At 39.6% G+C, this 13068-nt stretch overlaps 2 protein-coding genes across 5 annotated transcripts in view; one reads left to right on the top strand and one right to left on the bottom strand.

The window, feature by feature from the left end:
- The first annotated feature begins 703 nt into the window (after positions 1 to 703).
- On the top strand, positions 704 to 10788 carry LOC121527427 (U2 snRNP-associated SURP domain containing). 3 transcript variants are annotated; one of them, XM_041814388.1, is made up of 26 exons: positions 704 to 805; positions 1623 to 1721; positions 2816 to 2927; positions 3032 to 3156; positions 3255 to 3325; positions 3406 to 3494; positions 3643 to 3678; positions 3788 to 3870; positions 4101 to 4266; positions 4954 to 5165; positions 5569 to 5612; positions 7163 to 7267; positions 7396 to 7462; positions 7586 to 7749; positions 7863 to 8025; positions 8139 to 8218; positions 8318 to 8405; positions 8500 to 8637; positions 8721 to 8910; positions 9004 to 9084; positions 9188 to 9239; positions 9321 to 9468; positions 9574 to 9684; positions 9772 to 9899; positions 10005 to 10190; positions 10339 to 10788. In XM_041814388.1, exons 1-26 carry the CDS (start codon positions 731 to 733, stop codon positions 10472 to 10474), a joined length of 2949 nt encoding a protein of 982 aa, XP_041670322.1. In that variant the 5' UTR covers positions 704 to 730; the 3' UTR covers positions 10475 to 10788. The 3 variants fall into 3 exon arrangements, with proteins under 3 accessions (XP_041670322.1, XP_041670321.1, XP_041670323.1); XM_041814387.1 differs by having other exon boundaries at positions 8715 to 8910; positions 10339 to 10787; XM_041814389.1 differs by lacking the exon at positions 3643 to 3678 and having other exon boundaries at positions 8715 to 8910; positions 10339 to 10787.
- Positions 10789 to 10860: 72 nt separating this feature from the next.
- The window catches only part of acad11 (acyl-CoA dehydrogenase family, member 11), a 35825-nt gene continuing 33617 nt past the window's right edge, over positions 10861 to 13068 (bottom strand). For both annotated transcript variants that reach the window (XM_041814390.1, XM_041814391.1), the window contains 2 exons: positions 11273 to 11382; positions 10861 to 11188 (listed from right to left, as the gene is read on the bottom strand). In XM_041814390.1, coding sequence (XP_041670324.1) covers positions 11074 to 11188; positions 11273 to 11382 — 225 coding nt within the window. In that variant the 3' untranslated portion in view covers positions 10861 to 11073. The remainder of the gene's footprint in view (positions 11189 to 11272; positions 11383 to 13068) is intronic.

Here is a 13068-nt window from a genome sequence, read left to right as displayed (position 1 = left end):
GAGAGAATTTCTGAGGTATAGTCAAGAGGAAGATGAAAGACACCAGACTCAACAAAACAGACAAGCTGAAAGCTGCAATCAAAGCAACCTGTGCTTTATAAAACCCCAGCAGTGCCTCAAACTGATTGTCTCCATGCTATGTTGCAATGTTGCAGTAATTCGTGCGATTGACCAAGCACTGAGTGCATAAATAAAAATAATTTTCCACATGGTAAACATTTTTGGGGGTAATATTTTTATATTTTGGAATAGTGGATTTTGGATTTTTGTGGGATGTAAGCTGTAATAATCAACATTAAAACAACAAAGATTTTGAAATATTTCACTTTGTATGATATTAATCTAAAAAATAAGGCAGTTTTACTTTTTGAATAAAATAACGGCAAAAATGTTTTGTTTTTTTTCACGATACCTGTATACTTTTGAGATGCACTTGAATTTATTTCCTTGAATTTAGATATTTTATCCAGGCAGCTATGGATGTATTAAGTCTAATAAAAAGCTGAAAATAATTGACCCGTTCGACACACAGAACTGACACTATAAATAACAATGTCAGTGTGTGTTTTGTTCGACATGTTAATGCGAGTAATTGCTTTGTGTCTTAAATTTGTTATAAATTCAGCTCTGACTGAATGTTTGTCAAACGTAAGGAAACAGTTTAAACATCAGTTACTCGGTGATTGACTGTGTCGCCTGGACTCCACTTTTCACCGCTATCTTCTAATCGATGATCGGTTTTATTTTAGTTCCACAAAAGATGGCGGACCGAACGCCTGGTGGCTCTCAAAAAGCTAGCGCTAAGGTGAATTAACACTTTGTATATACATTGGCCATGTTTTTATCGGTTGTATGTTAAACAATGCAAATAACAGTTTAACTGGTCAGCCTTGCCTGTTTGTGTATTAGAAGCTTGCAAGAGTAACGTATGTACGCAACGGCGTTAGCTAACTTCCAGCGCGCTAAAGCTAACCTTCGTCTGTCGGACCACACTGGCTAATGGAGCTAACCGAGCTAACGAATTAGCACAAGCCGGGCTAACTAGGACAGTTGACCCAGAGAGAAACATAGTCCCAAAAATAACGCAAGAGATGCCGATGCATGAGACTTTTCTAAACATTAAGCTGTTTTAGTTTGAATTTTAAAGGGACGTGTTCATTATCTAGGTTCTCGGGCCTAATAACATTTCAGCCCTGTAACAGTCATTCACCGCTGAACTTAATGCATTCAGTCGGTGGCGCTGCAGTACATTATAGCTAGGGTAGGCCTCTGGCTACTTTTAGTACTTTATTCTGCACGATCTACAGACTAATGTCCAGCTGCAGTAATGTTGTATATACGCATAAAAGCAACGTACAGTAAGAACTTCAGCGACCATAGTTAAAGCAGAATATAAAAAGACACAACTCGCTGTACGCTGGAAGTCACGTCGTGTTTCCATATTAATAAACCTCCGCATAACTTAGCTGTCATCAACTGTTTCGCAACAGCAATCTTCTAAAAATAATTAACACTGCCCACGGGGAACAGTGTGCAGTGTGATGGCTTGGTTTTGATTTATTGTGATTACGGTGTGAAGAAATATTTAATGAAAGCAAACTGTGCTTTGTTTACATGCTCAGGCGCTGCTTGAGAGCAAACTGAAGTCGTTCAGCATTGGCAAAATGGCAGTGGCAAAGAGGACCCTAAGCAAGAAGGAGCAAGATGAGATCAAGAAAAAGGTAAGCGTTTGGTTGTCTGTTTTATTTGTAGACATCTTGGTTTACATTGAAGGGTAAGAGGAATATCGCACCACACACACCTGACCAATGGACTTTTAACTACTTAGCAGAGCAATAACAACATGCAAGAACTATTTGCGAAAATACTCGTATTTACTCGTACTGCTGTAATTGAGGAACTTTTTTGTGCTTGCACTTTTTTGAGTACAATTTGAAATCAGTAATTTTATTTTGGTAGATTTTGGGGACAGTATTGTTCATTGCATTTTAAAAATCACTCAGTAATGAGTAAAATAAAAACAATAAAAAGTCAAAAAAGGGTGTTGCTTTCTGTCGGCATGACACTGGCCATTTTTTTGCCTTTGACTTCACATAAAGGTCAGTAGCACAACACAAGGGAACGATTCTACTTCAAATCACGAAACAGCTGTTGCATTTCACTTTATCATAAAGGTGTATCTTTACCTGAACAGCCAGCTTGGAGCTCTATATTCATATTTTGTCACTGTAGTTAAGGTAATACCATACATCCCTGTACAACTCTTTAGTAGCTACTCAGTACTTTAAGGAAATTACCTTTTACTCTACTTGAGTAAATTTATAGGCTTGTAATTTTACTTCTGTATAAGTAAATATTTATCTAAGTGACTTCTTTTACTTGGGTACAAAAGTTCACCAATTTTTTCCACCTCTGATGTGCAGTAACAGCTGTGGAGAATCCTCTGTGTCCAATAACATGACTTGAAAAGTCTTAGGTGTGATAAAAGATGCACAAAATTCTCCTAAACACTAAACATTTTATACCCAACAGCATATTTTTTCATATTTTTTAAAGGTACTTTTGGTTGTAAGAGTGCATATTTCTTGTGCACCCTCTGAAATTGCAATTTTGCTTATTCTGTTGCTCTTTAATATCGCTTTTATCTGTTTTTACTTCATTTTTGCATTACTGTTTTTCGAGAAATGCAAAAAATCCAATGGTCATGTATTGACCTGTACCTGTGCAAATGGCAGTGCCTTTTCAATGTTGTGAAGACAGTCTTTCATGTGCTATGTGTGCATTTGTTAACTCTTACACTGGTTTCTCTGTACAGGAGGATGAGCGGGCAGCAGCAGAGATTTACGAGGAGTTTCTTGCTGCCTTTGAAGGAGGAGAGGGCAAAGTCAAGGCTTTTGTCCGTGGTGGCATTGCAAATGCAACAAAAGGTACTGTCTATTACATGTAGTCTTGTTCTTAATGGTTTACATGATGTGTTCATGAGTAGAGTATCCAGCATCACTGGTTCATATATTTTTTTCTCTCTTTTCAGAGGAGGCAGCTGCTGATGAAAAGAGAGGAAAGTTATACAAACCCAAGTCCCGTTTTGAAACCCAAACAAAAAGCTTCTTGCCGTTGGAAACCCCACCTCAATTTTTAGCATTAGACAAAAGACATGTAAGTACTAAAAAAGCCAACAACTAGCTTCTCCTGTTACTCTAATAGTGCGTAAAAATTTGTCAATACTGGAGGATTTTTCCCAATCTTGTTTGCAGTCTTTGAAGAAAACTAATGAAAAGGAAAAGAAGAAGAGCAACTTGGAACTTTTTAAAGAAGAGCTTAAACAGTAAGTTTTACTCAAATCTCTTCAAGATGTTCATTGTGTAGATCATATTTTGAATCTAACCATGTGCTGTGTTTCTACAGAATACAGGAGGAGAGGGATGAGAGGCACAAGATGAAAGGACGAGTCAGTCGTTTTGAACCTGTTTTTGGCGCTGATGGCAGACGTTCATGTAGGTGTCTTGTAGCTGAATGGCTGTGTTTCATGTACTAACTTGGCCGGAAATGGCCCTGTCCTGCACGCCTTACTCCACTTTCCCTCCCCCCTTTGTCCACTTTTCCCCTGAAACAAAATTTATACTGCTTTTCTGCTTCTTTTAGCGGATGGTTCTTCAAGAAGAAACCGTCCGTCCAGTGGTAATTTCGACTTAATACAGTGGCTGTGAATTATCTTCATCTTGCTAAGAAAGTCAGTTGTCCCTGCAGACAGCAGTTGAAAATTCTTGTCTCTTTTCTGTCTCTGCAGTTTTGGATGATTGTGCGCCAGGTTCCCATGACGTTGGAGATCCATCTACTACAAACTTGTATCTTGGAAACATAAATCCACAGGTAAATTTGTTTCCAAGCACGAATGAAGGGGAGGAGACAGACTAAAGCATTAGCTGAAACAGTTTTGTTGTGGACAGGATAGCTTGATTTGAGACTGCTGCTTTGCTAAGTGCTCAGTCTAAATGAAATCAGAGCAGATGAACTGCTTGTGCCTTTTATTTTTTAGGGGTAATGATTTGCAGGTGTTCGCCAAAGAATGGTGTAATAATTTTTATCTGTGTGTTCTGTAGATGAATGAAGAGATGCTGTGTCAAGAGTTTGGACGTTATGGACCGCTGGCCAGTGTGAAGATCATGTGGCCAAGGACAGATGAAGAGAGGGCTCGGGAGAGGAACTGTGGCTTTGTGGCTTTCATGAACAGGAGGGATGCTGAGCGAGCACTCAAGAATCTAAATGGTATGAAGTTGTATTGATTTTGTATGATAACTAGATCATACACCTCATTTTCTTTTATGCCATTGTTATTATCCTAAAATCTGGAATCGAAGTTGCATTAGTATATAAGACAGTCTGTTTTAGGGAGTCTCCCAGAGAGAAAAGAGTTTACTGCATCATGTTCATCAAGTCTACAGCATGCCAATTCTGTGTAGCTCTGTAGCTCTTTCAGTACCATGTGTCTACCATGTGGGGTCCTTCTTCTAACCAGTGTGTGAGTTTAAGTTAACTCATAGTGGTGGTTGTAAAGTAGAGCCCTACAGCCCATGGTTTGTACTGCCCACCTTCTTTGGCTGTCTTCTCGTTTTAGAGTCCTTTCAATCAAACCAGTACTCTATTTAAAGTTTACCTTTGTTGTCTTTAAATGCAGAATTATGGCCTAATGAGGGAGAAAAATGGTTTAGAAGTCACAAACATCTGTTTTTAGGGATTAGTTTTCATCAGTGTCAGGTCACTTGCATATGATGATAGTGATGTCTGCATATTCGATCATGACCACTGTCTCAGAATGTTATTTTGGTAGATTGATTTCACTGGTATGCAGTATTTTGGCATTGTTTAGATGAAAAAATGGGTACTAAAAGTGCACATTGATTTGACAATATTTGTTGGAGATGTAAATAATTATGTTTTCATGTCTCTTTATAGGAAAGATGATCATGAACTTTGAGATGAAATTAGGATGGGGCAAAGGTGTGCCCATTCCTCCCCACCCCATCTACATCCCTCCTTCCATGATGGAGCACACACTTCCACCGCCTCCCTCCGGCCTACCCTTTAACGCTCAGCCCCGGGAGAGGCTAAAGAACCCCAATGCTCCCCTGCTCCCTCCGCCTAAAAACAAGGAGGAGTTTGAGAAGGTAACTCAGCATGTCAGCCTCAGATTTTTGTCATGGGCTATTGCAGTGTTTTTGTTAATTCAGCTGGCAAGAGTTTAGCCTGTTAAATGAGCATTAAAGGCAGCTTTTATTCCAAATCACTGTACATGGTAGCTTTTTCTTCTTGTTGAGTTAAACTAGATTTACATTGTGTGTAAGTGTGCGTGTAATGTTGATTGAAATGTTAGAGTGTGGAAAATGCTCAGATGTGTTATTGGTTAGTAAATACAGTGTCAGGGGTGTTTGGCCTGTAGTAAAACTGACAGCAGTAAAGGAAAGTTGTTGTCTATTTGCACTTTGAAATGCATATTTTATATTTTTCACCTGTTGCCTTGTAACAATACTCACATTCTATGTTTATTATCTGATGTGACTTCATATACAGACTCTGTCGCAAGCCATAGTCAAAGTGGTTATCCCAACAGAAAGGTACATGTTTTTCTTTTTTTTAAAATTGGTGTACAAACTTAGAAAACAAAACATCCCATAATGAAGCTAAAAGTTTGATCAGTTGATCACTGCATGCTACAGGGGGCTGGTCAGTATGGGTGAGCAATGGTTGAGACTATAATATCATCATTTAAGTAGACAGAATGATACTGACTGACACTCTGTTTTGTTCCCTGCTCTTTCACACTCCACCATCACTCATATTTCCTATAAATAAGTAACAAAAGTGTCATTATAGCGCTTATTAAATGTGATTTTAGAGCCAAAGATCATCACAGTTTCACTTCATACATCAACATTAAAGTGTGTTGTTTATAGCGACATGTTACTTTGCCACATACATAGTCTGCTGATTCTAGCTCTGTAGTTGTGAAATCCTGCTCTCCGACCATTGCTCACTCGCACCGTCTTCCCCCTTGGCCTCTGTCACTCTATCGGGCGCTCAGTAAATCTGGCCCCTGCTAACAAATCCAAACTGCTAGCATTAGCCTTTATATATGAGACCTTTGACATTGGCCTTGGTGAGCAGCACAAGTTGAACTGTCTGCAGCAGCGAGGGACGTGAAAAGCCTCATGGGATGGATTGGGAAAGTATACAGAATTTTACCCTGCCATTGGTACGATCGGCTCCAATACAAGTAAATGTGATCTGTGTTGTCAAATGAAAGACGTACTTTGTCTTGTTGGCCACTTGAGGCGAAATGTTTGCAATCTGCACCTTGTTTATCCCCCAAAAATTGTCACCGAAGAGCTTTAGCTTTACCATTCGCACTGTGTTCAGTCATTACGACTCCATCATTAGATAAAGTGTTTAGTTTGTTTAGGCCAACAATCCTATACTGCTTTGGTTCTTTTTCACTTCATTTTAGTTTTGAGATGAGGGAATTTAAGGCACTGAACTTACAGACTTTTTGGTCAATACAGTGTCTTTTCAGTGTTCAGTGCTCTTAAATTCCCATGTTTTTCCTGCTTAATTTTAGTTAAATTTAGATCAAGGAAGATTTCAAAGTAAGGGTCCAGGCAGTGCTATTCAATGCAAATCTGTAGTTTTATTCCCAGGCATGTAATTGAATGAAATTGTGCACAGTTTAAAAGAAATTGAATGTTTATTTTCTACATATGAATTCCTAATGATTGATAATGTGTTACTGAAACATCATCAGTAATCAAATTAAGTTTTAAATTTTGGCAGCATTGTTGTTACACATAGGCTCAGAGGCTTTGTCACAGTTTAATTTCTGCCTGGTCACATGATGCTCTTTGACAGTTGTCTCTTTAGAAGCAGAACATATTGCCTCCACTGTGAGTTGGTCTTAATCTGATAATGTTTGTGTTCAATTATCCAAATGACAGTCATAGAAAGCATTGCCATGGCAGTACCTGAAAAAGCCCCTAATTTGTCCATCAGGAGACACCTGCTCTGAGTCCATCTCCACCAGGCATGAATTAAACTTAAGGACTGGCTTTTTGTAGTGGTCAAAGGGGCGGCTAGTCTGAATCCGTTTGCTTTAACTGTGTTTTTCTTGTAGGAATTTGCTCTCTCTCATCCACCGAATGATCGAGTTTGTGGTGCGTGAAGGCCCAATGTTTGAAGCCATGATCATGAACAGAGAAATCAACAATCCCATGTACAGGTCAGTTCAGCTGCACAGCAGCAAAGATATATCATGTATCTTTTTTGTGTATATCTTTTTTGTGTGTCTTGCACAGTTGTGATGTGTTTTCTCATGTTTATTTACTTTTTAACCGTGTTTTCTTGCAGATTTTTATTTGAGAACCAGAGCCCAGCACATGTGTACTACCGGTGGAAGCTCTATTCCATACTACAGGTGTGTATTAGGTTTTTTCCTCTAAATTTTGTTGGAATCCAGTCCACATTTAAGTTTAACAGAAAAAACAGACAATAATAGTCCAGCAGTTTTGTTTTTAACTGTTTATTATTATTTAATCAGGGTGAAGCACCTGCCAAGTGGCGAACAGACGACTTTAGGATGTTTAAAAATGGCTCATTGTGGCGTCCGCCTCCTCTGAATCCATACCTCCATGGTCCCTATGATGATGGCGAGGAGGAGGAGGAAGAAGAGGAGGGCAGCAAGAAGGGCTGCTTGAAAGAAGAGTAAGAAAAATTCTACTAATCTGCAGTACTTTCAGTTGTAAGGTACACAATCTGTGCTAAAAAATCAGTTTGAAGTGAAGATAAAGTTTGATGGATTTGCGTCATCTCTGCAGAGAGCGAGACAAACTGGAGGAGATGCTTCGTGGTTTGACTCCAAGGAGGGGTGACATTGCAGAGGCCATGTTGTTCTGTTTGAGCCACGCTGAAGCAGCTGAAGAGATTGTGGAGTGTATCACAGAGTCTCTCTCTATCCTTAAGACCCCCCTCCCAAAGAAGGCAAGACGTTACTTTTACTATCTGCCAGGAAACAGACTATAAAAAAATGTTGAATTTTGTGGTTGAAATTCTGGAAAATGGAAAATAAACTGGTATTTCTCTTCACATTTCAGATTGCACGGTTATATCTAGTTTCTGATGTGCTGTACAACTCTTCTGCCAAAGTTTCCAATGCGTCTTACTACAGAAAATAGTAAGTTGTTTATTTACAATTTAACTGCAGTTTTAAATCATGATAGGTTCCCCCTAATCACCACTTACGTTACCAATACTACTTCTTTCTGCCTAACAGTTTTGAGGCAAAGCTTTGCCAGATTTTCTCAGACCTCAACGCCACATACAAAACGATACAGGGCCACCTTCAGAGTGAAAACTTTAAGGTACCAAACATCCTTGAAATTAACATAATAATGAGGATAATATACCCCACAAGCAGTATATAAACTGAGTTTTCCTTTTCCTTCTTTGTGGCAGCAACGTGTAATGTCATGTTTTCGGGCCTGGGAGGACTGGGCTGTGTACCCGGACCCCTTCCTCATCAAGCTGCAGAACATCTTCCTGGGTCTAGTTAATCTGTCTGCAGAGAAGGAGTCTGCTGCTCTCATCATGGAGGTGAATATCCTCAACATCTATTGCAGTGACTTCTTTCAAAACAAGTCAGTTAATGACTTTTTGTGTCCCATGTTGAGATCCAGACGGAGCCAGCAGAGGACTTAGACGGAGCTCCAATAGGGGAGTATGTAGATGGCACGCCACTGGAGGATGTGGACGGGATGCCGATTGATGCAGGGCACATTGATGGGGCTCCCATTGATGGAGCCCCTCTGGATGACCTGGATGGTGTTCCTATCAAGGCTTTGGAAGAAGACTTGGATGGAATACCATGTAAGTGGTGAAAACTGGTGTAAAATAGAAGTATGAAATACTTTTCTGGGACAATCTCATTGTTCACATTTTACTGTTGTTTTTTCCCCATAGTGGATCAGTCAAAGGAGGCAACCTTCAAAGTAGCACCTTCCAAATGGGAAGCAGTGGATGAGGCAGAGTTAGAAGCTCAAGGTCAGACATCAAACTGCACAGCTTTAATAACTGACAAGATTTGTCTTGAGTACAAAAATATCTTTTTTATAAATGTATTCATGCAGTTTCGTTTGCTTTCCAGCTGTAACAACATCAAAATGGGAGATGTTTGAGCAGCCAGAAGAAACCAAAAAGTGAGCTATTTTCTGTTCTCTTTGATGAAAATATATGTGCACCCTTGTAGTGTTTTTTATGACCGTTTTCTCACTCTGAAGGGATGACGATGACAGCGACTTTGACGACAGGAGCCCTCACTCTGACGATAATCAAAGCTACTCCAACCCCGTCAGAGAAGACTCGGATTATAAAGCCAAGATGTCTGAAATGAACGAGGAGAAACGCTCCAAGCTCAGGGAGATAGAGGTATTCTACCTTTACTATACGTAGCAGCATATACACTGCCATTTGTTAAATTTCTGTCCAGATAGAATTTATTGTCTGAGCTCTTTTTGTCATGGCCTCTTTCAGGTTAAGGTCATGAAGTTCCAGGATGAGTTGGAGTCTGGGAAAAGACCTAAAAAGCCTGGTCAGAGTTTGCAGGAGCAGGTGGAGCACTACAGGGACAAACTTTTACAAAAGGTAGTATGCTGTTTTGGCAGCCAACATGATATCAAATACAAGTGTTATATAAATATGGGGTCATTTATTGTGTTTCTTCAAATGAAGGAAAAAGAAAAAGAGAAACTTGAACGGGAGAAAGAGAGGGAGAAAAAAGAGAAGGAGAAAGCTGAAGCACGGTTAAAGGACTTGAAAAAGGAGAAAGAAAAGGAGGATACGCCAACAAGGAAAGAGAGGTGAGTTCAACAGTTCATAGCAGGCAGCAGTATCAGTTCTTGCAGTTATTTATACACTGGATCTATTTAATTTCCTGGTTCTAAGATGTTGGTTTTCTTTGATAGGAAGCGGCGCCACAGTGGGTCACCAAGCCCCACGCGGAGTAGCAGCAGACGAGGACGGTCGTCGTCACCCCGTTCAGAGCGGTCAGAGAGATCAGAACGCTCTGACCGCTCATACTCTAAAGACACATCATCCCGCTCCTCTCATAAAGACTCACCAAGATCCAGCACCAAGAAGTCATCAAAGAGGTAAGACAGTCTGCCTTTAGCTGCTGCTTATGTCATAAAGTTTTAGATAAACAAAACCTGACTTCAAAGATAAGTAATGCTTTATCAACCACCGTTGGTCGAGGAAGTTGAAACCTCTAGATGCCATAAAATGTCTTTTCTCTATCAGGTCTCCTTCACCTCGCACACCTAAAAGATCCAGGAGGTCGCGCTCCAGGACGCCCAAGAAATCAACTAAGAAGTCTCGTTCTAAATCAAGGTCGCCTCATCGGTCTCACAAAAAATCAAAGAAGAGCAAACACTGACACGTCTTTTCCTTCAGCCTCAGAACCAGCCTATTCTCCTCCCTCCCCATTCTCTCCCTTCTCTGCGCCATGTTGTATCAAAGTTTGACTCATTTGGCAGCTAAAGATCTCTGCCAACGACAGACAATGACGAGTGAAGGGTCTTGCATGGGTTGCCGTCTGGTGTATCAAATGGATGGGGCCATTGCTGTTTTATATTGTACAAAAAATAATGTGCTTGTGTGTCCTTTATTCCCCCATTACCTCACAATGGAATTCATCCATGTGGTAGACCACACCCGTACAGAGTGTGATGACTTAGTCATATTCATGCTGTCATTTTCTGTTTTTGTAGTTCACATTAAAAAAGAATTCCTAATAAAAAAGTGTCATTTTTAAAAACAGTGAACAATGTGAAACTTTTAATAACAATTCATACAAAATCAGTGTAGTATATACAATCATATATTAGTCATTGATTTACAGTTGGTAGTAAAATTACACACGATTTTACAAAATGCTGATAGAAATAATTTTTTTTGTAGCCGATCATTAAAACTGAAAAAGCTGCGTACATGTTGAGGCAATTTAGTGAACATTTTGTGGCAACATGATTTTCATTACAGTTTGGCCTGGGCCTTCTTTAGTTGATCCCTCAGCTCTAGACCAGCAATCGAAGAGAGATGCACCTCATCTGGGCCATCAGCAATGCGGAGGGTCCTCAGATACGAATATCTGAAAAATTAGGAAATACTTGAATCAGCAGGGCCTTCGTTAATGCTTCCTTTCTGTGATGAGTGGGTAGTACAAGAAACTTACAGCTGTGCTAGTGGGACATCTCCAGACACCCCTGCTCCTCCGTATATCTGTATAGCAATGTCCACCACTTTACAGGCCATCCTGGCTGCTGCCACCTTTATCATAGCAATCTAGAAAGCAATTCATTAACAGTGAATTAACTTCATGGAAAATTAAGTGAGCAAGGAATCCATGAAAACCCAATTAAAAGAAGCCTTACATGGTGATACAATCACTTAAAAATGTACACACTGACTTAAGCACATTTTTAAGTGCAGAGGTTAAATGTGTTGTCATAATGTACAAACTTAAGTACATAATTAGAATAAAAAGTACTGCTTTAATACATTTTCAACTGCATTCTAAGTACTCAATTGAATATGTAATTAAGTGTATCCTAAAGTGCATACTTCTGTGAGGAGAACTGCTTCTGTGAGGAACCTGCAAATATTTAAAAAGTTAGCTGGCTTTCTTGAATAATTGATGGTTTCGCCTATCTTTGCTGTGGGACTGTTCATTTTGTTGACTAAAAACATAAGAAAAAGTGGTTGTCTACTACCTTTTTCCATGAGGAAGACAAGACTAAGACTAGCTGAAAATAGTTCTTTATTGATAAAAACAATGAAAAACAATGAAATGAAAAAGTTTAGCTCTTTTACCAGAGACTGAAATGTTAGTGCTGGACTGTTGGATGTTTAAAATTCTTTTATTTTTCCACAGTGTGTTTAATCTTTAAAAAGTTGAGACAAGGAGAGCTTAGGTAGAGCATTCAACGTCCGTTAGTACTTCTTTAGTATATACAGTCGCTAGAAAAAGTGGTCATCAATTGTGCTCTGATCTTCATCTAATTCACAACAATAGACAAACACAGTCTCCTTAAACTAATACTGCACAAAAAATTATATGTTTTTATTGAACAAAACATGTAAACATTCACAGTGCAGGGTGGAATAAGTATGTGAACCCCTAGGCTAATGACTTCTCCAAGAGCTATTTGGAGCCAGGAGTCAGCCAACCTGGAGTCCAATCAACGAGATAAGATTGGATGTGTTGGTTAAAGCTGCCCTGCCCTATAAAAACACACACCAGTTTTGAATTTGCTGTTCTCAAGAAGCATTGCCTGATGTGAACCATACCTGGCACAAAAGAGCTCTCAGAAGACCTACGATCAAGAATTGTTGACTTGAATGAAGCTGAAAAGGGTTACAAGAGTATCTCTGAAAGTCTTGATGTTCATGTGTCCACGGTAAGACAGACCATCTACAAATGAGAAGGTTCAGCACTGATGCTACTCTCCCTAGGCGTGGTCGTCCTATAAAGATGACTGCAAGAGCACAGCGCAGAATGCTCAATGAGGTGAAGAAGACTCCTAGAGTGTCAGCTAAAGACTTCCAGAAATCTCTGGCACATGCCAACATTTGTGTTGACAAATCTACAATAAGTAAAACGTTAAACAAGAATGGAGTTCATGGGAGGACACCACGGAGGAAGCCACTGCTGTCCAAAAAACACATTGCTGCATGTTTGAAGTTTACAAAAGAGCACCTGGATGTTCCACAGCACTACTGGCAAAATATTCTGTCCATAGATGAAACCAAAATTGAGTTGTTTGGAAGGAACACACAACACTATGTGTGGAGAAAAAAAGGCACAGCACACCGACATTAAAACCTCATCCCAACTGTGAAATATGGTAGAGGGGCCATCATGGTTTGGGGCTGCTTTGCTGCCTCAGGGCCTGGACGGATTGCTGTCATTGACGGAAAAATTAATTCCCAATTTTATCAAAACATTTTACAGGAAAACTTAAGACCATC

The sequence above is a fragment of the Cheilinus undulatus genome, linkage group 19 (genome assembly GCF_018320785.1).
Source record: "Cheilinus undulatus linkage group 19, ASM1832078v1, whole genome shotgun sequence".
NCBI lineage: Eukaryota > Metazoa > Chordata > Actinopteri > Labriformes > Labridae > Cheilinus > Cheilinus undulatus.
This window is presented reverse-complemented; position numbering and strand designations above follow the sequence as displayed.